Source organism: Nomascus leucogenys, chromosome 18, assembly GCF_006542625.1.
Source record: "Nomascus leucogenys isolate Asia chromosome 18, Asia_NLE_v1, whole genome shotgun sequence".
In the NCBI taxonomy this organism is placed as follows: Eukaryota; Metazoa; Chordata; class Mammalia; order Primates; family Hylobatidae; genus Nomascus; species Nomascus leucogenys.
The window spans coordinates 603,229-624,001 of record NC_044398.1 but is presented as its reverse complement, the minus strand read 5'-3'; the positions used below and the strand labels follow the sequence as shown (position 1 = coordinate 624,001).

At 55.1% G+C, this 20,773-nt stretch overlaps 1 protein-coding gene across 1 annotated transcript; it reads right to left on the bottom strand.

The window, feature by feature from the left end:
• Positions 1 to 1,859: 1,859 nt before the first annotated feature.
• THEG (theg spermatid protein) lies at positions 1,860 to 17,322 on the bottom strand. The gene is made up of 9 exons (XM_003276966.4): positions 17,015 to 17,322; positions 15,665 to 15,787; positions 15,305 to 15,376; positions 14,836 to 14,897; positions 14,010 to 14,079; positions 12,703 to 12,820; positions 7,992 to 8,151; positions 1,976 to 2,120; positions 1,860 to 1,941 (listed from the first exon to the last, which is right to left on the bottom strand). The coding sequence occupies exons 1-9, from the start codon at positions 17,320 to 17,322 to the stop codon at positions 1,860 to 1,862; spliced, it is 1,140 nt and encodes a 379-aa protein (XP_003277014.3).
• Positions 17,323 to 20,773: the final 3,451 nt, after the last annotated feature.

Below are 20,773 nucleotides of genomic sequence, written 5' to 3'. Positions count from 1 at the left end.
TTTGCGGATGGGATTAAGGATGCTGAGATGAGAGATTATCCTGATGACCCAGGTGGCCCAAGGTCATTACAGTGTCCTCAAGAGAGGAGGCAGGAGGGTGAGAGTCAGAGAGAAGAGGCTGTGCTGCTGGATGTGAAGATGAAAGGCCTCAGCCCGCAGCCCTACAGCAGGGATGCAAGCGCCTCCAGATGCCAGAAAAGGCGGCAAACAGACTCTCCCCTGGGGCCTCTGGAAGAAGCAGCCCTGCTGATACTTGGACTTTAGTCCAAGTGCGATCCACTTTGGACGCCAGCCTCCAGAAGGATAAGAGAATAAATGTGATTTTTGTTGTCGTTGTTGTTTTTGAGACAGAGTCTTACAGTCTCTCTCTGTCGCCCAGGCTAGAGTGTAGTGGTGCGATCTCGGCTCACTGCAGCCTCGACCTCCCAGGTTCAGAAGCGTCTCCTGTCTCAGCCTCCTGAGTAGCTGGGATTACATGCATGCGCCACCACACCCAATTAATTTTTGCATTTTCAGTAGAGATGGGGTTTTGCCATGTTGGTCAGGTCTCGAACTCCTGACCTCAAGCGATCCGCCCGCCTCAGCCTCCCAAAGTGCTGGGATTACAGGCGTGAGCCACCACGCCCGGCCCGAATGTGTAGTGTTTTAAGTCACCCCATTTGTGGGCGTTTGTTACAGCAGCGAACAGATGCTAAGATGGGAACTGTCTTTGTCCATTTGCCCTGCTGTAACAAAGTACCATAGACTGGTGGGTTAGAAACAATAGAAGGTTATTTCACACAGTCCTGGAGGCTGCAAGCCTGAGACCAGGGTGCCAGCATGATCAGGTGCTGGTGACGGGGGTCCTCCTGGTTGCACATCGCCTGCTTCTCAGTGTCCTCACATGGCAGACAGGTATCTCTTGGTCCTCTTTTATAAGTTCACCAATGCCATGCATGACAGCTCTGCGCCATAACCTCATCGCCTCCCCGAGGCCTCACCTCCTAATACCATCACCTTGAGGGTGGGAATTACGACATATGAATTTGGGGGAGACACAGGCGTTCAGGCCATAGCAGGGACTGGGGGTGTTTTCCTAACCTATTTGAGCCTCAATCTCCACGTCTGTGGAATGGGGACAATGATAATCCCTCCATCATTAGGTCACTCTAAAGATCCATAAGTTGTGTAACAGGTGTCAGCTGCTTTGACTGTGGCTGTCGTTCCGACTCTGACGGTCCCGTGGGCCCTCAGGAGGAGCGTCGGCTGCTTTGACTGTGGCTGTCGTTCCGACTCTGACGGTCCCGTGGGCCCTCAGGAGGAGCGTCGGCTGCTTTGATTGTGGCTGTCGTTCCGACTCTGACGGTCCCGTGGGTCCTCAGGAGGAGCGTCGGCTGCTTTGATTGTGGCTGTCGTTCCGACTCTGACGGTCCCGTGGGCCCTCAGGAGGAGCGTCGGCTGCTTTGATTGTGGCTGTCGTTCCGACTCTGACGGTCCCGTGGGCCCTCAGGAGGAGCGTCGGCTGCTTTGATTGTGGCTGTCGTTCCGACTCTGACGGTCCCGTGGGCCCTCAGGAGGAGCGTCGGCTGCTTTGATTGTGGCTGTCGTTCCGACTCTGACGGTCCCGTGGGCCCTCAGGAGGAGTGGATGAAGAAGTCTGGACTGAAGAGATTCAGAAGGCGCTAGAGATGGTCAGTGAAAGTGACTCGGAAAATAAACAGCTGGACAAATCGCAGGTTGGATGCAAAAATAAGTATTATTGTCCTCCTCATCCTTCTTTTGGCCTTCCAGCCTGCCCTCCCTTCTCCAGGCCAAAAAGCTCAGAATAATCACATACACAGGGTTAGGGTGCCTGAGGGTGTTTACTGGGAGCGGAGGTCTTAGGGGCCAGGCCTGGGTTGATCACACTTTTCTGGTGATGCTTTTGGGGGTGGCAAGCTCATAGAGGCGAGGGGAGGCCTGGGCCACCAGGGAGGCCGGGGAGATGTAATAGGGGTTGTAGCCCTCGTTGAGGCCCTTGCGCAGTTTGGGCTTGGCCAGGGAGATGACCCGGGCGCTGGCCACCACCTTCTTGGTGACATCCAGCACCTCCCAGCGAGGATCTCGGTCAGGAACGCACTTGTCCGACTGAGCTTTGGGCCCTAGTGGGGGCAGAAGAGAAGGACAGCACTGAAGCTCAAACCCCAAAGCTCCACATTCAGGCTGGGCATGGGAGCTCACACCTGGAATCCCAGCACTGTGGGAGGCTGAGGCAGGCGGATCACCTGAGGTCAGGAGTTCAAGACCAGCCCGGCCAACATGATGAAACCTCGTCTCTACTAGAAATACAAAAATTAGCCGAGTGTGGTGGTGCGTCTCTGTAGTCCCAGCTGCTCGGGAGGTTGAGGCACGAGAATGGCTTGAACTTGCGAGGAAGAGGTTGCAGTGAGCCCAGATCACGCCACTGCACTCCAGCCTGGGCAACAGAGCAAGACTCCATCTAAAAAAAAAAAAACAAAAAAAAGCTCCCACATTCAAATGGCCTCCTCATCAGCAGAGAAATGGAGGATGAAAATGTAGTCTACTCAGAGTGGAATATGACCCAGCCAAGAAAAGGAACGAGGCTCTAGCACCGGCTACAGCGTGGCTGAGGCTTCAGGATAGCACGTTCTGCGAGAGGCCAGAGACACGAAAGGACACACAGTGTGTCATCCCATTTCTACGAATGTCCAGGACAGGCCAATCCAGAGTCCGGAAGTGAACGTGTGGGTGCCAGGGGCTGGGGGACGGGAATGGGGAGTGACAGCTGATGGGGACGAGGCTGCCCTCTGAAGGCATAGGAAGGTTCTGAAATTGACCGTGGTGGTGGTTGCATAACCCTGTGACTGTACTAAAAGCCACTGAAACATATTTTTTATTTTATTTATTTATTTTGAGACAGAGTCTTGCTCTGTCGCCCAGGCTGGAGTGCAGTGGCGTGATCTCGGCTCACTGCAACCTCCGCCTCCCGGGTTCAAGCAATTCTCCTGCCTCAGCCTCCTGAGTGGCTGGGACTACAGACGTGCACCACCACAGCCAGCTAATCTTTCAATTTTTAGTAGAGACGAGGTTTCACCATGTTGGCCAGACTGGTCTTGAACTCCTGACCTCAGGCGATCTGTCCGCCTCAGCCTCCAAAAGGGCTGGGATTACAGGCGTGAGCCACTGCGCCTGGCCTATTTTTTATTTCATTTTATCATTTTATTTTACTTTATTATTTTATTTTGAGACAGAGTCTTGCTCTGTCGCCCAGGCTGGAGTGCAGTGGCATGACCTTGGCTCACTGTAACCTCCGCTCCCCGGGTTCAAGCGATTCTCCTGCCTCAGCCTCCGAGTAGCTGGCACTACAGGCGCCCACCACCACGCCTGACTCATTTTTTGTATTTTCAGTAGAGACAGGGTTTCACCATGTTGGCCAGGCTGGTCTCGAACTCCTGACTTCAGGCAATCTGCCCGCCTCGGCCTCCCAAAGTACTGGGGTTACAGGCGTGAGCCACCACGCCTGGCCCCATTTTATTTTATTTTGAGGCAGGGTCTTGCTGTGTCTCCCAGGCTGGAGCACGATCATAGCTCACTGCAGCCTCCACCTGACTTCAACTTCTGAGTTCCAGCAATCCTCCCGCCTCAGCCTCCCAAGTAGCTGGGGCTACAGTCATGCACTGCCACATCCAGCTATGAAATCTACACTTAAAAACAGGGTGAATTATAAAGAAAAAAATATTTCGGCCGGGCGCAGTGACTCATGCCTGTAATCCCAGCACTTTGGGAGGTCAAGGCGGGCAGATCGGGAGGTCAAGGCAGGCAGATCAGGAGGTCAGGAGATCAAGACCATCCTGGCTAACACAGTGAAACCCCGTCTCTACTAAAAATACAAAAAAAAATTAGCCAGGCGTGGTGGCAGCTGCCTGTAGTCCCAGCTACTCAAGCTGCTGAGGCAGGAGAATGGCGTGAACCTGGGAGGCGGAGATTGCAGTGAGCTGAGATCGCGCCATTGCGCTCCAGCCTGAGTGACAGAGCGAGACTCTGTCTCAAAAAAAAAAAAAAAAAAAAGAAAGAAAAAAAAAGAAAAAATATTTCAAATGGCCATAGGCAGCCAGGCTCAACGGCACATGCCCGTCGTTACAGCACTTTTGGAGGCAGAGGCAGGAGGGTCACTTAAGCCCTAGAGTTTTGAGGCCAGACTGAGCAACACAGCAAAACCCTATCTCTAAAAAAAAAAAAAAAAAATGGCCACACGTACCTGAAAGGGGGACTCAGGGGGCCACAGCCAAGAGAGCTCAAGTCCCCTCACTCTGCTGCCAACCCAGGTGACCCTGGTTCACCCCCCTCCACCTGCTCATGTCATGGTGGTAAGTGGGTCGGGGCAGGAGGCATCTCCTCCCCCTGGCTGGCGTCATGTCTTGCCCCCTGGTGACTGTCCCTCAGGCACTCGTGGCCCCCTCCTCCTGGTACCCCCTTCTCACCATCTCTCCCCCACCCCTTCCTTTATAGCAGCAGACTGCTTGGAGACTAGGAAGAAAGGTGGCCACCAAGTCTGCCATAGCAGCTGGGCTGTCCTCTACCTTGCCTCTCAGGGCTGCAGGGCCTCTGATTTCTGGGGAAGCTCCCACCTTCTTTCCAGATCCCTCTTTGCGTGGAACCTCTGTGCAAATGAATAAGCGCTACCCACTTCTTGGCAGACCAGCCCTGGCTCTGTGAAGAGGCTCCTGGGGAAAAGAGCGTGGAGTCTCTTCCACTAGGCAGGCAGAACCCCACGTGGCACGTGGCTGGGCAAGGCCATCTGAATGGAAACTGCAGATGCAGCACTGTCTTAGACCGTCCTGCACGCACCCGCGCTCACCACGCACACACGTGAATCCTGCACGCACCCGCGCTCACCACGCACACACGTGAATCCTGCACGCACCCACGCTCACCACGCACACACGTCATGAATATAAACATCCATTCACTGGTACAGGTGTGAGTGCTTCTCTGGCCCGTGCTCTGCACGCTAATTGTCTCTTCTGCACCTTCTGGGTGGATGAGAGCTCTGCCTGGCAGATGCCCTTGTGCAGGGTAAGGGGGTCAAGCAGTGGGGCCTTGGTGACCCTGAGGGGGCTGGAAGAATCGTGCCCAGAACCTAGCCTTCTTTGAACTCCTCTGTGAGAATTTAGTAGGCATCTGGGCTTTGAAACTCTGTTGAGTTTCCAGCACTCCGTAGCAGCAGCTACTGAGTCCACATAGCAAGTGTGAGCACACAAAGAAACAGCCACACACTCGCTCTTATCCCCACCACATAGCAAGTGTGAGCACACACAGAAACAGCACAGCCACACACTCGCTCTACCCCACCACATAGCAAGTGTGAGCACACACAGAGAAACAGCCACACACTCGCTCTTATCCCCACCACATAGCAAGTGTGAGCACACACAGAGAAACAGCCACACACTCGCTCTTATCCCCACCACATAGCAAGTGTGAGCACACACAGAGAAACAGCCACACACTCGCTCTTATCCCCACCACATAGCAAGTGTGAGCACACACAGAGAAACAGCCACACACTCGCTCTTATCCCCACCACATAGCAAGTGTGAGCACAGAGAAACAGCCACACACTCGCTCTTATCCCCACCACATAGCAAGTGTGAGCACAGAGAAACAGCCACACACTCGCTCTTATCCCCACCACATAGCAAGTGTGAGCACACACGGAGAAACAGCCACACACTCGCTCTTATCCCCACCACATAGCAAGTGTGAGCACAGAGAAACAGCCACACACTCGCTCTTATCCCCACCACATAGCAAGTGTGAGCACACACGGAGAAACAGCCACACACTCGCTCTTATCCCCACCACATAGCAAGTGTGAGCACAGAGAAACAGCCACACACTCGCTCTTATCCCCACCACATAGCAAGTGTGAGCACACACGGAGAAACAGCCACACACTCGCTCTTATCCCCACCACATAGCAAGTGTGAGCACAGAGAAACAGCCACACACTCGCTCTTATCCCCACCACATAGCAAGTGTGAGTACACACACAGAAACAGCCACACACTCGCTCTTATCCCCACCACATAGCAAGTGTGAGCACACACAGAGAAACAGCCACACACTCGCTCTTATCCCCACCACATAGCAAGTGTGAGCACACACAGAGAAACAGCCACACACTCACTCTACCCCACCACATAGCAAGTGTGAGCACACACAGAGAAACAGCCACACACTCGCTCTTATCCCCACCACATAGCAAGTGTGAGCACACACGGAGAAACGGCCACACACTCGCTCTTATCCCCACCACATAGCAAGTGTGAGCACACACAGAGAAACGGCCACACACTCGCTCTTATCCCCACCACATAGCAAGTGTGAGCACACACGGAGAAACAGCCACACACTCGCTCTTATCCCCACCACATAGCAAGTGTGAGCACACACAGAGAAACAGCCACACTCTTGCTCTAACCCCACATAGTTCAGTGCACTTCATTTGCTCGTCTGCTTCACGTTTTAAAAATGCTGCTTCCTGGCCAGGCGCGGTGGCTCACGCCTGTAATCCCAGCAATTTGGGAGGCCGAGGTGTGCGGATCATGAGGTCAGGAGTTCAAGACCAGCCTGGCCAACATGATGAAACCCTGTCTCTACTAAAAATACAAAAAGTAGCCAGGAGTGGTGGCAGGCCCCTGTAGTCCCAGCTACTTGGGTGGCTGGGGCAGGAGAATTGCTTGAACCCAGGAGGCAGAGGTTGCAGTGAGCCAAGATCTCGCCACTGCACTCCAGCCTGGGCGACAGAGCAAGACTCCGTCTCAAAAAAAAAGGTGGTCCCAACTATGAGTGGGTGGAAGCCTCAACCCTCCGTCATTCTCTCACACACGCACGCACATGCACAAACACATGCACACGCACACACGGATATATATTTATATGTACATTTGAAACATGGATGGATGTATACATGCGTGCGTGTACCAGTGTATGGATGTTTATACTCACCACTTGTGTGTGTGGTGAGCATGAGTGCATGCGTGTACCAGTGTATGGGTGTTTATATTCACCGTGTGTGTGTGTGGTGAGCGTGTGTGCGTGCGTGTACCAGTGTATCAATGTTTATATTCACCGTGTTTGTGGTGAGCGTGAGTGCGTGCGTGTACCAGTGTATGGATGTTTATACTCACCGTGTGTGTGTGGTAAGCGCGAGTGTGTGCGTGTACCAGGGTATCAATGTTTATATTCACCGTGTTTGTGGTGAGCATGAGGGCGTGCGTGTACCAGTGTATCGATGTTTATACTCACTGTGTGTGTGTGTGTGTGTGTGTGTGTGTGTGTGTGGTGAGCACGAGTGTGTGCAGGACGGTGTAAGGCAGTGCTGCATCAGCACTCATCTGTTTCCATTCATTCCACTCATCATTTCACAGATATCAAGGGAATGGATGAAAGAATGAATGAATAAACAAAGAAAAGTCCCCATAAGCGAAGTTAAAAGACAAGACACAGACTGGGAAGAAGTTATCGTGCAATGTGTTCAACAAGGGATTAATAACCATCTTACATAAAGAGCTGCTCTCAATCTACAACGCCAAAACACGAGGCAGCAGGAACCTGGGAAAGCGATATAGAAGAGTAAACCTAAATGGCCAAGCAACTTCTCTGGCAATTCGCACATATTACCCTTGCCGTTGAGGAAAATGGTTATTCAATTTGTTTTAAAGGACAGGAATGGAGTCAGGCCAACACCCATGTTAAAGCTGCCTTTGTCCCTTAGCGTGGCTCTCTGGCCCCTGCTCTGCACCCTGATTTTCTCTTCTGCATCTTTTTTTCCTGCTAGAAAACCCTCTCAGACAACACCCTCTGCTTCCGGACCACACGTCCCTGTGATTCCTGCTTCTCTTTCATGGGGGAGAGCTTCCCTCTGCCCGCTCTAGGCAGAGGTATAAGGTGTCCCCTGGGATTTGGACAGGACATCAGGAAATGCCTAGCCTGAGGCACCTACTTACTGGCCAAGTGAAGGAGGCGGTTATAGTCTGACACATGTGGCTTGGGTTTTGGCATGGGGTCCCACTCTTCCAACAGGGCGGCTGGGGCCTTCGGCTTTGACAACTGGAGGATCCGTGAGCTGGGGACTGCCATTTGGGCTGCCCTGGACACCTGGGACACCTGGAAAGAGAAATAGAAGGATTACGTAAAACAGTCCATGATGCCTCGTGGGTCCTGGAGCAAAAGGACCCCAGGAGCAACACTAAAAGACACAAGACAGACTGGGAAGAAGTTGGTTTGTAATGTATTCATGAAAGGATTAGTAACTATCATGTATAAAGAGCTCCTCCACATCAATAACCAAAAAAACCCCAAAAGGGCTGAGCAAATGATACGGGAGACGAACCCTAAATGGTCAATAATCCTGTCTTTTGACCAATGTAATGTCAACAATTGGTAAATTAAAACAACAAAATATCACTCCACGCTCACAAATTTGGCAACAATGAAAAAGTCTGACATTATCAAGCCCTGGTGAGAGACTCTCATGCATGACTGGAAGGAGAGTAAATTAGTACAGGCAGCTCAGGGAGCAATTCGTCCACTAGGTTCAGCTGAACACGCACAGGCTTGGTTACTGCCACATACAGGGACTCCTGCACCTGACCCGCGGAAATGGGTGCAGGGATGTTCCCTGCAGCTTTGTTACCACGCACACACCCCGGAAGGAGCCGGGCGCCCGGCCGCTGGTAGCTGCACAAGCTGACTGCAGCATATTCTCAAGAGAGGGCAACCCAGCAGTTAGACCATTTTTTTCCTCCATAAATCGGCACAAATTGCTGTAGAAAACGGTAATGAGGGAAAGCAAGACAGAGTCATTTATGTTCACAAAAACCACAAAACACGACCTAGGGGACAGGGTATGAAAACGATGACAGTGGGGCAGTGCTGGCCGAGGTGGGAGACCTTGCAGACGTTTCACCCAGAAACGTGGCACCCTTGCTCCCCAAATCAATTCTCAGCAGTGGCAGGCACAGTGGCAGCACTTTGGGGGGTCAAGGTGGCAGGATCACGTGAGTTCAAGAGCAGCCTGGGCAACATAGCAAGACCCCATCTACACACACATTCTTGACATTTTCCAGAAAACCCATGGTCCACTGAAAGTGTGTTTTTGATACTCTGCACCAGCCTACGCAGAGACTGAGTACTGGGCGGTGCTCAGACACCCTTAAATTGGAGAGGGCTTCCCTCCCCTCGCCTCATAGGCACTCTCTTCCCCTTCACCAGGCTGGCTCCCGTACACGTGTGTAGGAGTCCGCCTGCAAAATAACTAAGGAGTAGGCAAAGGACCGCTTCACACGTCTCCCACTTATGCTTTGCTGGAAGAGGAACTGGCCATTCCCGATGCCTCTGGGGAGGGAGGGAGGACAGCTGCTGAAATGTTTTCTTCCTTAAAAGGGAAGTGGAGGTGTCCGACCCACGCCTAACTACATGCTCCTGTCCATCCATTCTTGGAGCGTTACCTGAGAGTCTGTGATTGTTGGCTGGTCCTAACTCTGTCTGGAGCCTGCGTGGAGGCAGAGAATGAAATGAAACCATCCTCAAAGGTCACTGTGAAATTTCAGTCCCTTTCTTCTTGAAATTGCTCCCCCATAAAAATCACAGACACATCTCTCAGCAAAGATATTGTGGTGTTTACAATTTAAGCACCCACTCAATGATCTGTCTTCTCCCTCCCTGACTCCCTCCGGCCTCCTCTCTTCCCACCAGCCCTGAAGCCTCCATTCACACAGCTCAGGCCGGGCTGCTGAGGTGGCGAGACTCCATTTCAGTCCTGCTTTCAAGGAGCTCCGGTCCTGGAGGGGCAGGCCCTGATGCATCCAAACCAACCGCAGGAAGCCGTTCTTCAGACAGGTGGGAAAGGGAACATGGACTGCGCATGTTGGTATCACGGAACCATTGTTCACTTTTTAGTGTGATCAGTGCTACTGAGATCGTGTTTTAAAATGTTCTTGTCTGTTAGAAATTCCTACTGAGGTTTTATGGGAGAGATGGTGTCACTTTAAACTTCCCAAATGGGGTCTGAGAAACCACCACAGGAGAAGATGCGACCACACACAGTGAGGGAAATGGAAATTAATGCCACGCGAGAAGCGGCCAAAACGTTTAGGAATAATCAGATGAACAAACCAACAAGCAGGCAAGCGGGCACCACCACCGAGTGCTGGCCACAATGGGGAGTGCCTGAACTTCCACTCCCCACTCGGAGAATGCAAGATGGCGGCCAGGATGCGGCACGCCAGAGCTCACTCCCCCCAACAGAGAATGCAAGATGGCAACCAGGAAGGGGATCGCCTCAGCTCATTCCTCCCTCAGAGAATGCAAGATGGCAACCAGGAGGGGGATCACTTCAGCTCATCGCCCGCTTGGAGAACACAAGATGGCGGCCAGGATGGGGAGCACCTGAGCTCACTCCCCACCTGAAGAACACAAGATGGCGGCCAGGATGGGGCACGCCTCGGCTCATTCCCCGCTTGGAGAACACAAGATGGCGGCAAGGATGGGGAGCGCCTGATCTTCCACTCCCTGCTCGGAGAATGCAAGATGGCGGCCAGGATAGGGCACGCCAGAGCTCACTCCCCCCCAGAGAATGCAAGATGGCAACCAGGAAGGGGATCACCTCAGCTTATTCCCAGCTTGGAGAATGCAAGATGGCGGCCAAAATGGGGAGCCCCTGAGCTTCCACTCCCTGCTCAGAGAATGCAAAATGGCTGCCAGGATGGGGAGCACTCGAGCTCACTCCCTGCTCGGAGAATGCAAGATGGCAGCCAGGATGGGGCACGCCTCAGCTCATTCCCCGTTTGGAGAACACAAGATGGCGGCCAGGATGGGGAGCGCCTGAGCTTCCCCTCCCCACTCTGAGAATGCAAGATGGCGGCCAAGATGGGGCACACCAGAGCTCACTCCCCTCCCAAAGAATGCAAGATGGCAACCAGAAAGGGGATCGTCTCAGCTCATTCTCCGCTTGGAGAATGCAAGATGGTGGCCAAGATGGGGAGAGCCTGAGCTCCCACTCCCTGCCAAGAGAACGCAAGATGGCGGCCAGGATGGGGCGCCTGACCTCCCACTCCCCACCCGGAGAATGCAGGATGGTGGCCAGAGTGGGGAGCACCTGAGCTCCCACTCCCTGCCTACAGAATGCAATATGGCGGCCAGGATGGAAAGCACCTGAGCTCCCACTCCCCACAGGGAGAATGCAAGATGATGGCCAGGATGGGTTTCATGCACGTCCGTGTGAAGAGACCACTAAACAGGCTTTGTGTGAGCAATAAAAGCTTTTAATCACCTGGGTGCAGGCAGGCTGAGTCCGAAAAGAGAGTCAGCAAAGGGTGGTGGATTATCATTAGTTCTTATAGGTTTTGGGATAGGTGGTGAAGAGCAATGTTTTGCAGGCATTTTTGGATCTCACAAAGTACATTCTTTTGGATCTCACAAAGTACATTCTTAAGGGTGGGGAGAATTACAAAGAACCTTCTTAAGGGTAGGGGAGATTTACAAAGTACCTTCTTTAGGATAGGGGAGATTACAAAGTACATTGATCAGTTAGGGTGGGGCAAAAACAAATCACAATGGTGGAATGTCATCAGTTAAGGCTATTTTTACTTCTTTTGCGGATCTTCAGTTACTTCAGGCCATCTGGGTGTATATGTGCAAGTCACAGGGGACGCGATGGCTTGGCTTGGCCTTAGAGGCCTGACAACAGGGAGAGCCTGAGCTCCCACTTCCAGCCCAAAGAACGCAAGATGGCGGCCAGGATAGGGTGCGCCTGGGCTCCCACTCCTGGCCCGGAGAATGCAAGATGGCAACCAGGAAGGGGATTGCCTCACCTCATTCCCCGTTTGGAGAATGCAAGATGGTGGCCAGGACGGGAGAGCCTGAGCTCAATCCCCCCCACCCAGGTTGGGCGTGGGCACGTGCAAGGACCACAGCGCAGGGAGGACGGGAGCCGAGTCCCAGAGGTATGTAGAGAATGCAAGATGGCGCCGTCACTTTGGACAACCGTTGGTCAGTTTCTTAAAAGTTAGATATACCCAGTAACTGAGAAATTCCAATTCTGGGTATTACCCTGGAGATATGGAAACTTACACCTCCACAAAAAGCTGTATACAGATATTCACAGCAGTTTTATTGTAACGGTCCTAAACTGGAAGCCACCCAAATACCCTTCAGTGGGTGCCTGGATCGGCAAATTGTGGAAGTGAACCGGCGATGACAAGGAATAAACTACTAACGCACGCGAGAGTCTCACATGCAGAGCGGGTGGCGGGGGCGGCAGAAGCCGGGTCAAGTCCGCAGGCTGCGCGGTTCAGACTTTCGGAAGAGCGAAAGCTACAGGCTTAGAGCGAGGTCAGTGGTTGCCAGTGGCCAGGTGTCCGGCCTGAGCTGGGCGAGAGATGAGAGCTTTCTGAACACCTGAGATAAGACTGTTCTAATTCCTGAGTGTGAGCTGGAAGCTTTGGGATCCACCCCGGGCTGAAGTGCCGGGAAGGATGACCCCTGGGCGGCTCTGAAGACAGTGAGAGATCAAAATAAAGCCGCTCCCGGACAAAGGCAGCCGCCCTGTGCCGCATCTCCTCCTCCCCTGACTCCCAAAGGCAAAGCCTCTTTCACTCTCTGCCGGGTCCCAGCCCGCCTGGCGGGGGTGAGTCGCGGGGGGCACGGGGCACCCACCTCAGACATGGGCATGCTCCAGAAGTTACTACGAATCTTCGGGGCGGCCAGTTCCTTCAGGCGACTCGATGCTCTGTATTCCAGGGAGGACCGAGGAATGGGCCAGACAGGAGTCGTCCTGGGGGAGGTCCCAATTTTAGACCAGCAGCTCGGCGGGGAGAGGTGCGTGTGTGTGTGTCTGTCTTTCCAAGCTCCTCTGTTTCTGGGGTTAAGAGAGCCTGGGAGAGTGGTGGGTTTTGAAAGCGCCTCCAAACAGGGATTCATAAAGAATTTCTAAGAGTTCTCAAGTACAGAGCTACCATCTCCCTGGGTTGTCTCTGCTCAATGTGCAACGTCCACCCTCAGGTCCAGGCCTTCTCCGTTCCCTTCTGGGATGGCAGCTCCTCCCAGGCCTTCTCTACACACCCCCATCGTCAAGAGCCTGGGGTGAGCACTTGGACCCAAGGGATGAAAGTGTTTGGCCTGAGGTTGCCATGCAAAGCTGGGGAAAGCGAAGGACAGCTGAGCTCCCGGGCTGTGCCTGCTAAAATCAGGTCTCAGCTACGCCTCTGCCCGGACATAAAGCCGCATTTCATTGATTCTAAGGCAGGGTCTCCACATCGAACAGGTCTGAGGTTGGCATGCAGCTTACGAGTGCTGCCAGCCAGATGGCGGAAGTGTCATGGCTACATCTGGCTGCATCTGTGTGTGTGCTCAGATGTAGCTGTTCATGTGATCTGCACTGCTGCTTCTACAGGAGTTGTTTAATTGCAGTTTAAATTGTCTTCAGGTTACGATATGATTTGGCGTTAAAAAGTGCACACAGGCGTGAGAACAGTGTGTGAGTGGTTCAAAACAGTTGGACACACTTCCGCTGTCTACTTCCTTCATACCCTGCATAAAGATGGGTAATAATATGTTGTGTCTAAATAACTAAAGGTCACTTTTAACAAGCACAGGGGCTCTAAGTGGTAAGAAAGAATTTTGTACATAAAATACTAATGTGTCTTACAATTTCTACCTTTTTTTGAGTAAACAAGATACAGTCACAATGATGATAACATCTGAGCACGAACTGTCAGGCACTATGCAAATCCCCTTTCACGGGTGCCCTCCACCACCAGCATTCCACAGCCGGCAATGCGGTTGCAAGGGGCCAAGCAGCCTGCTGGGGATGTGGGCTGGGAAGCAGGCCAGCCCCGTCTGAACACAGGCGGTCTAGGGCTGTAGGACCTGGACCCTTTCCCACGCCGCATCCTGTCAGGGGAGAATAAGGCGTTTCTGCCAAACTCGCCCTCTGAGTACCCACCCAGCCCTCCTTCCCCCACCTGTTGTTGTTGTAATATTCCAGGTAGAATCTCTTGGGCCGAGACAGTTCCTCCACTCGGCGGGACACCGCTGTGCAAAATGGGAACCGGAGTCAGTGAACCCCAGCGTAACCACCCTGCAGTTCCCAGGGGCTTCTGCATGTGGAATTCAGCTTTTCATGAGCTTGGGCAGGAGGCTGAATTGCAAGAACTGTGGGCAGAGACCACTGGGGGCCAGACACCCTGCAGAGAGAAGACTTGCTGTCCCTGATTTAGGGACAATGGGGCTCAGAGGCTTGAAGCTCCTTCCTCAGACACCGGATGGGAGTGGCAGGGCTGGAACAGCAGCTCAGCACCATGGCTCCTCAACGGGGCTCAATACAGATCCAGGGACCCACAGGCTGGGAAAATGGGTTTTGTTCTGAAGTTAGTACAAGCCTGGGGTTTGATGACAGTGGGTCCAAAGTGAGAACAGCACAGCAGAGAACTGGACTGTTATTCTCCTCTATGGGGAACTCTCGAAGTGTCTCATTTGAAGGTATCTGTGATATCCCAATACCAAATTCCTCTCAAGAAAAGCATGGAAATCATTGTGGAAAGGAAAGCAAAGGGTCTTTTTGTAAATTCTTGCCCCGATTTGGCCCTATCCTGGAGAGTGTTCCCCACACCCCTCACCCCTAGGACCAGTCTCAGCTCTGGCTCCTCAGGGGACAGACTCCAGTGGGGAGGACAGAGGCTCTGAGGAGACGGGGGAAGGGAGGCCGGAAGTATCTGGATGGGGCGGGGCAGGTTCCCCGGAGGCCGGCAGCCGGGGGCAGGGGCCTCAGCAGGCATGGGCGCCACTTACCGGGCACTGTGATGGAGAGGGTGGTGTCCTCAAGGAACCGCTCGGTCCAGTACACAGAGGGCCTGGAATAAGCGGGCAGCTCAGGGCAAGGGAGGCAGAGAACCCTGGCCCTGCCCGGAAACAAGCCTGGGTCTCTGCCGGGAGGGTGGCCCAGGGGGGAGTGTGGAGTTGCTGGGAGAGGCGGTAAGCCAGAGAAGGACAGTGAGGGGCCACCGGGCGTGTGGATTATTGTGAGCAAGGCTGATGTCCAGAGAAGGAGGTGGCTGGGGGAGAAGCATAGCTAAGAAGAGGGCCCAGGGCCATCTCCTGGGAGCAGACCCAGGTCACCAGGGTGGAGAGCCCCACATCTGAGGAGCCCCCGCTGATCCTCCTCCCTGGAGAGAGGAGGGTGGCTGGAGTGAAGGGGTCCCCTGGAACCTGACACGTGTCCCCCAGCATAGGCAGATGGAGGAGACAGCCCTGGACTTACCAGTAGAGACAGAAGTGCAAGCTCATCTTGCGTGGGGAAATCCAGGCATACCCCTTACCACAGCAACCCTTCCTGCGAGGAGACAGGGTCCGAGCCCCACTGCCTTTTGCCCTGGGTCTCCCGTTTGCTCCCATACTCCTCACTCTCCTTTGGCCACCGCCCACGAGGGCCGCAGTTCCCTAGGCAGTCCCAGTGTCTGGCCGCCTGCTTAACTGGCCAACCCCACCTACCCTAAGTTTGTTGGATGTGGTGGCAGCTGGGGGAGGGGAGCCGAGCAGTGGGGACAGGAGGAGCCCGGGACGGGTGCCGAGAAGGCCCCCAGCGCTGCCCCCACAAGGCCGTGGTCTGGCGTGTTCTCACCTGTCTTTCAGGACTTGCCAGTTTATCTTGGGCTCTGCCAGCTCCATGAGCCTCCTCCGCCTCCTCCTCTTCCTCGCTTTGGCCATGGTGGTGCTGGGGAGCTTCTGGCTGATGGACAGCCGGCTTTGGGAGAAATCCACATTGAAGTTGGAGCTGCTTTCCCACCCCGATGCGTTTGGGAACCCAGAGAAGCGTGGGTCTTGCTCAAGCACCTTTTGTCTGCACTCACCCCGCCCACCCGCCTCTCCTTTCCCGCGAGGGGTCCCTGAGGGAGGACTTTGGCACCACGAAGGCCTGGACCAACCGCAGCTCCACTGCTCGCTGGAAGACCTGTCCAGGTCACCTGTCTCCCCTGGTCCTCAGCTTCCTCCTCTGTGAACTGGAGGTGAGACCAGCTCCCACCTGGTGGGGCTGTTTTGGTGAGTACTGAGGTAATGTTTACTCATCTCACAGACATTTATGAAGTACCTACTGTATGCCAGGCCCCAAAGGGGCAACCACCCTCTAAAGAGAGCGGCTCCTGCCTCCCTGAAAGCTCACAGACTGTGGGAGGGAAACAGGCAGCAAGCGAAGATGCCAAATGCCAGGACATCTGCCCTGTCCTTGCTCGACGCAGCTCTTGGCTCCCATGTTCTCCCCGGAAACCCCTCACATCCCTGCTGTTTTCTCTGCAGGTTGGCACAGTCCTGTGAGGGCAGGGCTGCCGCTCTGTTCTTGGGCGGCCAACCTCCCTGGGCGGCACGGAGACCACGGTGAGAAGGGCGCAGGTTGGGCGTGGGCATGTGCAGGGACCACAGCGCAGGGAGGACGGGAGCCGAGTCCCAGAGGTATGTAGAGTGCGCGCCTTGCTGGGGACACTCCGGCAACTTGCCCAAAATCAATGCCCCCAGTGCTGATTCGCTGAAGCGTTAGTTCACCCAAAACGTGTTCCTCCCGACCATTTAAAACCTTTTAGCCATGTGTGGTGCTTAGAATGGCTTCAACTTTTGAGTTGGGAGGATTTTTTTCCCATTTCTTTTTCTCTCTGTCTGACTTGAGGCCATCACTTGCTAAACTCGGAACTCTGGGCACCTGAACTCAGTCTGCCTAACTCCAAAGTCAGCGCTGTTTACTCCACCTCCTGCCACCGGATAGGGGAGTGTTTGCTGGTGTCTGCCTCAGGGCCCAGTGAGGGGTGCTGGCCGCCAACTGACCAGCCCACGCCTGGGCTGACTCGGCAGGTCCAGGCCCCTCGGGAGCAGCGAGCCAGGCCAGTGGCCGGGAACGACCCTTTCGCATGCCCGGGGGCCTGCGCCCAGGGGGCTGAGCCCTACCCCACCACGCCCAGGCAGGCCCGTTCCCGGTGCCCACCTGATTTCAGGAATGTCCTCTCCTAAGTCCTTGTCCAGGACTCTCTCCAACTCAGAAAGTGCCTCTTTGGGATCCAGGGTCTCCGGGAACTCCTCCCCGGCCACCTCCTCGGGGGGAAGCTGCTCTTCTGGGTCTCCTGGTCCCAGCTCTGCATTGTCCAGGTCCTGGCGTTCGGGGCCTGTGACCCGCCGGCTCTCGTACACAGAGCTCTGGAGGCCATGGGGGTCGCCGTCCGGCTCCCTTTTCGACCTGCCCGCAGCCTCAGAGCTGGGCTGGTTCCCGAGTGACCTTCGCCTGCTGTCCCCCATGCACCGGTCCCTTCCCAGCCCCCGCGGCCTCACTCCCTCAGCACCCAAATGTGTCTGTGGTGGCCGCGGCAACAGCAGAGTGTCCGCCACAGTCCACATTCTAACCTGTGCGCCGTCTCCAATGCTGGTCACCTGGGCTTGTGCCGGGATCAGGAATCAGTCCTGGTGGTCACGGCTCACTCAGGACCTCCCAGGATTGGTTTAGGAAGGAGACCTGAGGGGAACCTGCAGGGACATCTAGCTATGGCTTCCCTCTCTTAAAAGGAGACACAAGGAAGAGACCTCGTCTCCTGTTCCTGTCCCTGTTGGGCCCGTCTGTAATGTCCAGAGCCCAGGCAGCCTTCTTGTGACCGTGAGGCCTGCCGTCTGAGGGCAGATGAACTGAAAGGTGGGCCTTTGATGCGGTTGTCCAGCCTCTGAACTTAGCAGCCTTGGAATCCACCCTGTGCCCAGGCTTCTTGTTACTTGAAACAGTAAGTTTCCTTGGAACTAAGTCGTTTTGGCTTGGTTTCCAATTCCTGGCAGCTAAAACTACACCCTAAGTGATACAGACCCTTCCAGCCCTACTCATGAGAAATAACTTCAAAATAGGCTGCTCCGATCCTCACAACAAAATAATGCTTATAACTGGAGTATTCCCAAGGCTGCAGCCTTCAGGAATTCCTCGTAGGTCGCCAAAGGAGCTGAATTTCCCGCCTCTGCCACACTGTGCCCCCACCCAGCTTTTCCCCCTCTGTGCTGTGCCCCCACCCAGCCTCTCCCCCTCTGTACCCCGACCCAGCCTCTCCCCCTCTGTGCCTCCACCCAGCCTCTCCCCCTCTGTGCTGTGCCCCCACCCAGCCTCTCCCCCTCTGTGCTGTGCCCCCACCCAGCCTCTCCCCCTGTGCCCTGACCCAGCCTCTCCCCCTCTGTGCCCCGACCCAGCCTCTCCCCCTCTGTGCTGTGCCCCCACCCAGCCTCTCCCCCTCTGTGCTGTGCCCCCACCCAGCCTCTCCCCCTCTGTGCTGTGCCCCTACCCAGCCTTTGCCCCTGTGTGCCCCACCCAGCTTTTCCCCCTCTGTGCTGTGCCCCCACCCAGCCTCTCCCGCTCTGTGCTGTGCCCCCACCCAGCCTTTCTCCCTTCTGTGCTTGGTGGTTTTCTACTCATCATTGAAGACTCAAGCCTGTCGGTCCCCCATGCAAGGAGAGTCCCTGACCATCCCTCCCCTTTCTGGGCTCCCAGGCCTAGGACCCCCACCCCCACCCAGTGCTAGCCCACCCGAGGACTGCTGTGTCCCTCACCCCTGCCACCAGCGTGGGGCCGGTCCTCCGGGCATGGTGACCACTCGGCACGCAAGAGACCCAGTTCATCGACACACACAAAGCCCTCTCCAGCTCCCGTCCCATCCGCAAAGCCCTCTCCAGCTCCCATCCCATCTCCCTGACGCTCTGCTCCCAGACGCAGCCTCGCCATCACCTCTGTCGGGAAAGGGGTCTCTCGGAGGACTCCAGGCAGAAAGGCCCCGGGGAGGGTCTGGTCCCATCCAGGAGGCCATAGGAAAATCCCCTTTCTTGGCCTGAAGTCTCCTAAACCCTCACCTTGCACTCAATGGTTTTTCTCTCTTAAGTTAAACCTCATCAAGATCTGCGCATGCCTTTCATAAAGAGATGAGTTAGGCATCGTTGCCGCTGGAGGGCATGTGGCCACTGCAGTGTTTCCAGGAGACCTCATTCAGAGCAGGGCGCCGCACCTCAAGGCCGCTCCCTAAGCCTACTTCAGGGAGGCGCGGTTGGGGATCTGGCAACCTCCAGCTCGCAGCACGCAGGCAGCACCCAGGCTGCAGCGCGTTTAGCCCTCACGGCAGCCCGCTGTGGGGAGGAGGGGCAGACGAGCGCTCCAGGGTGACGGGGAAGCTCCCAGGGCCACGCGGCTGGAGGAGCTGCACCCAGCACCTTCTCAGTGGAGTCGGGGTTGGATGTCTCTACAGGAGGAGCCAGAGGAACTCAGGAGCGGACGGGGACAGGGACAGCAGAACTCTGCCCGCCCTCAGGGGAGAGTTGGAGGGTCCGTGTCTGCTGCAACATCCTGTGGAAAAGCAAGACACTCACAGCCGAGGAAGTGCATGATTTCTGAATGTCGTGTGATGTTGCTGTGAGCAGAAAATAGAGGGGGACGGGGACCGGGCTGTGGGATGTGTGGGGTTCTGACTGCCCGGACCTGGGGCGTCTGCCTGGCAGAAAATAAACCAGGTCCCGACTGTGTTCCTCTCTGCTGTGGCCGCCTTAACACATATCACAAGCAGAGGCTCCAGCAACACTGAGCGATTACCTGGCCGTCCTGGGCTCAGAAGCCCAACATGGATCTCACTGGACTCAAGCCACGGTGTGGACAGGGCTGGCTCCCAGAGCCCTCAGGGGAAGGCTCGTCTACTGCTCATTTGGCGGCTACAGAATTCAGTGCCTTGTGGCCGTAGGACTGAGATCTGTGTTCTTGCCGTGTGTGTGTAAGCTGGGGGTCTTTCCCAGCACTGCCGTGTGTGTAAGCTGGGGGCCCTTCCCAGCACTGCCGTGTGTGTAAGCTGGGGGCCCTTCCCAGCACTGCCGTGTGTGTAAGCTGGGGGTGTTTCCCAGCACCCAGAGGCCACCACTCTTCTCGGTCCTGGCCCCTCGCTCCATTTTCAAAGCCAGCAATGGCCAGTCAAGCCCCCTCACATGTGGATGCTCCACTGGCATTCATCTCTGAGCAGGGCTGGGAAACCCGCTTGGTTATTACGGAAACAGGTGATTGAAGGTCAGCCTGGATTAGCAGGGTGCTCTGACCCTCCAGGTCTACAACCCCAGTCCCACCTGCAAAGTCCATTTTGCCACATAAAATAACGTGCTCCCAGTGTCAACCTCGAACGAGCACGTAGAGATGCATTTTTACGTAAGATGTTTTGTTTGGGAAAATACGTAAAATCAGAATTGCAATTTGGGGCAAGCCCAGACTGGGAGGTCTTCAGTATATCTGCAGCGCAAACTGGGGCTTTTACTAGAAGGAGCAATGTTGCAAATTATTTCGAAAGAAAGCTCGCAAGAACTGGAAGTTTTGGGAGCTGGTGAGCTCTGACTGGGAGAGAGGTGGGGGCAGAAGGCATCTGGTGAGCTGTGACAGGGAAGTGGCGGCAGAAGGCCCCTGGTGAGCTGTGACAGGGAGGTGGCGGCAGAAGGTGTCTGGTGAGCTCTGACTGGGAGGGAGGTGGGGACAGAAGGCGTCTGGTGAGCTGTGACTGGGAGGGAGGTGGGGCAGAAGGCGTCTAGTGAGCTCTGACTGGGAGGGAGGTGGGGACAGAAGGCGTCTGCTGAGCTGTGACTTGGAGGGAGGTGGGGGCAGAAGGTGTCTGGTGAGCTCTGACTGGGAGGGAGGTGGGGGCAGAAGGCATCTGGTGATGTCTGACTTGGAGGGAGGTGGGGGCAGAAGGTGTCTGGTGAG

What these genes read in the sequence shown, in the direction of transcription:
- THEG (XM_003276966.4), bottom strand. Translation starts at nt 17,322, where the DNA reads ATGGGGGACAGCAGGCGAAGGTCACTCGGGAACCAGCCCAGCTCTGAG. An exon ending in GAGGACATTCCTGAAATCAG is followed by an intron (nt 15,788 to 17,014) that starts GTGGGCACCGGG and finishes TTTCTCCCAAAG; the next exon opens with CCGGCTGTCCATCAGCCAGA. An exon ending in GGAGCATGCCCATGTCTGAG is followed by an intron (nt 8,152 to 12,702) that starts GTGGGTGCCCCG and finishes TTCTCTTTCCAG; the next exon opens with GTGTCCCAGGTGTCCAGGGC.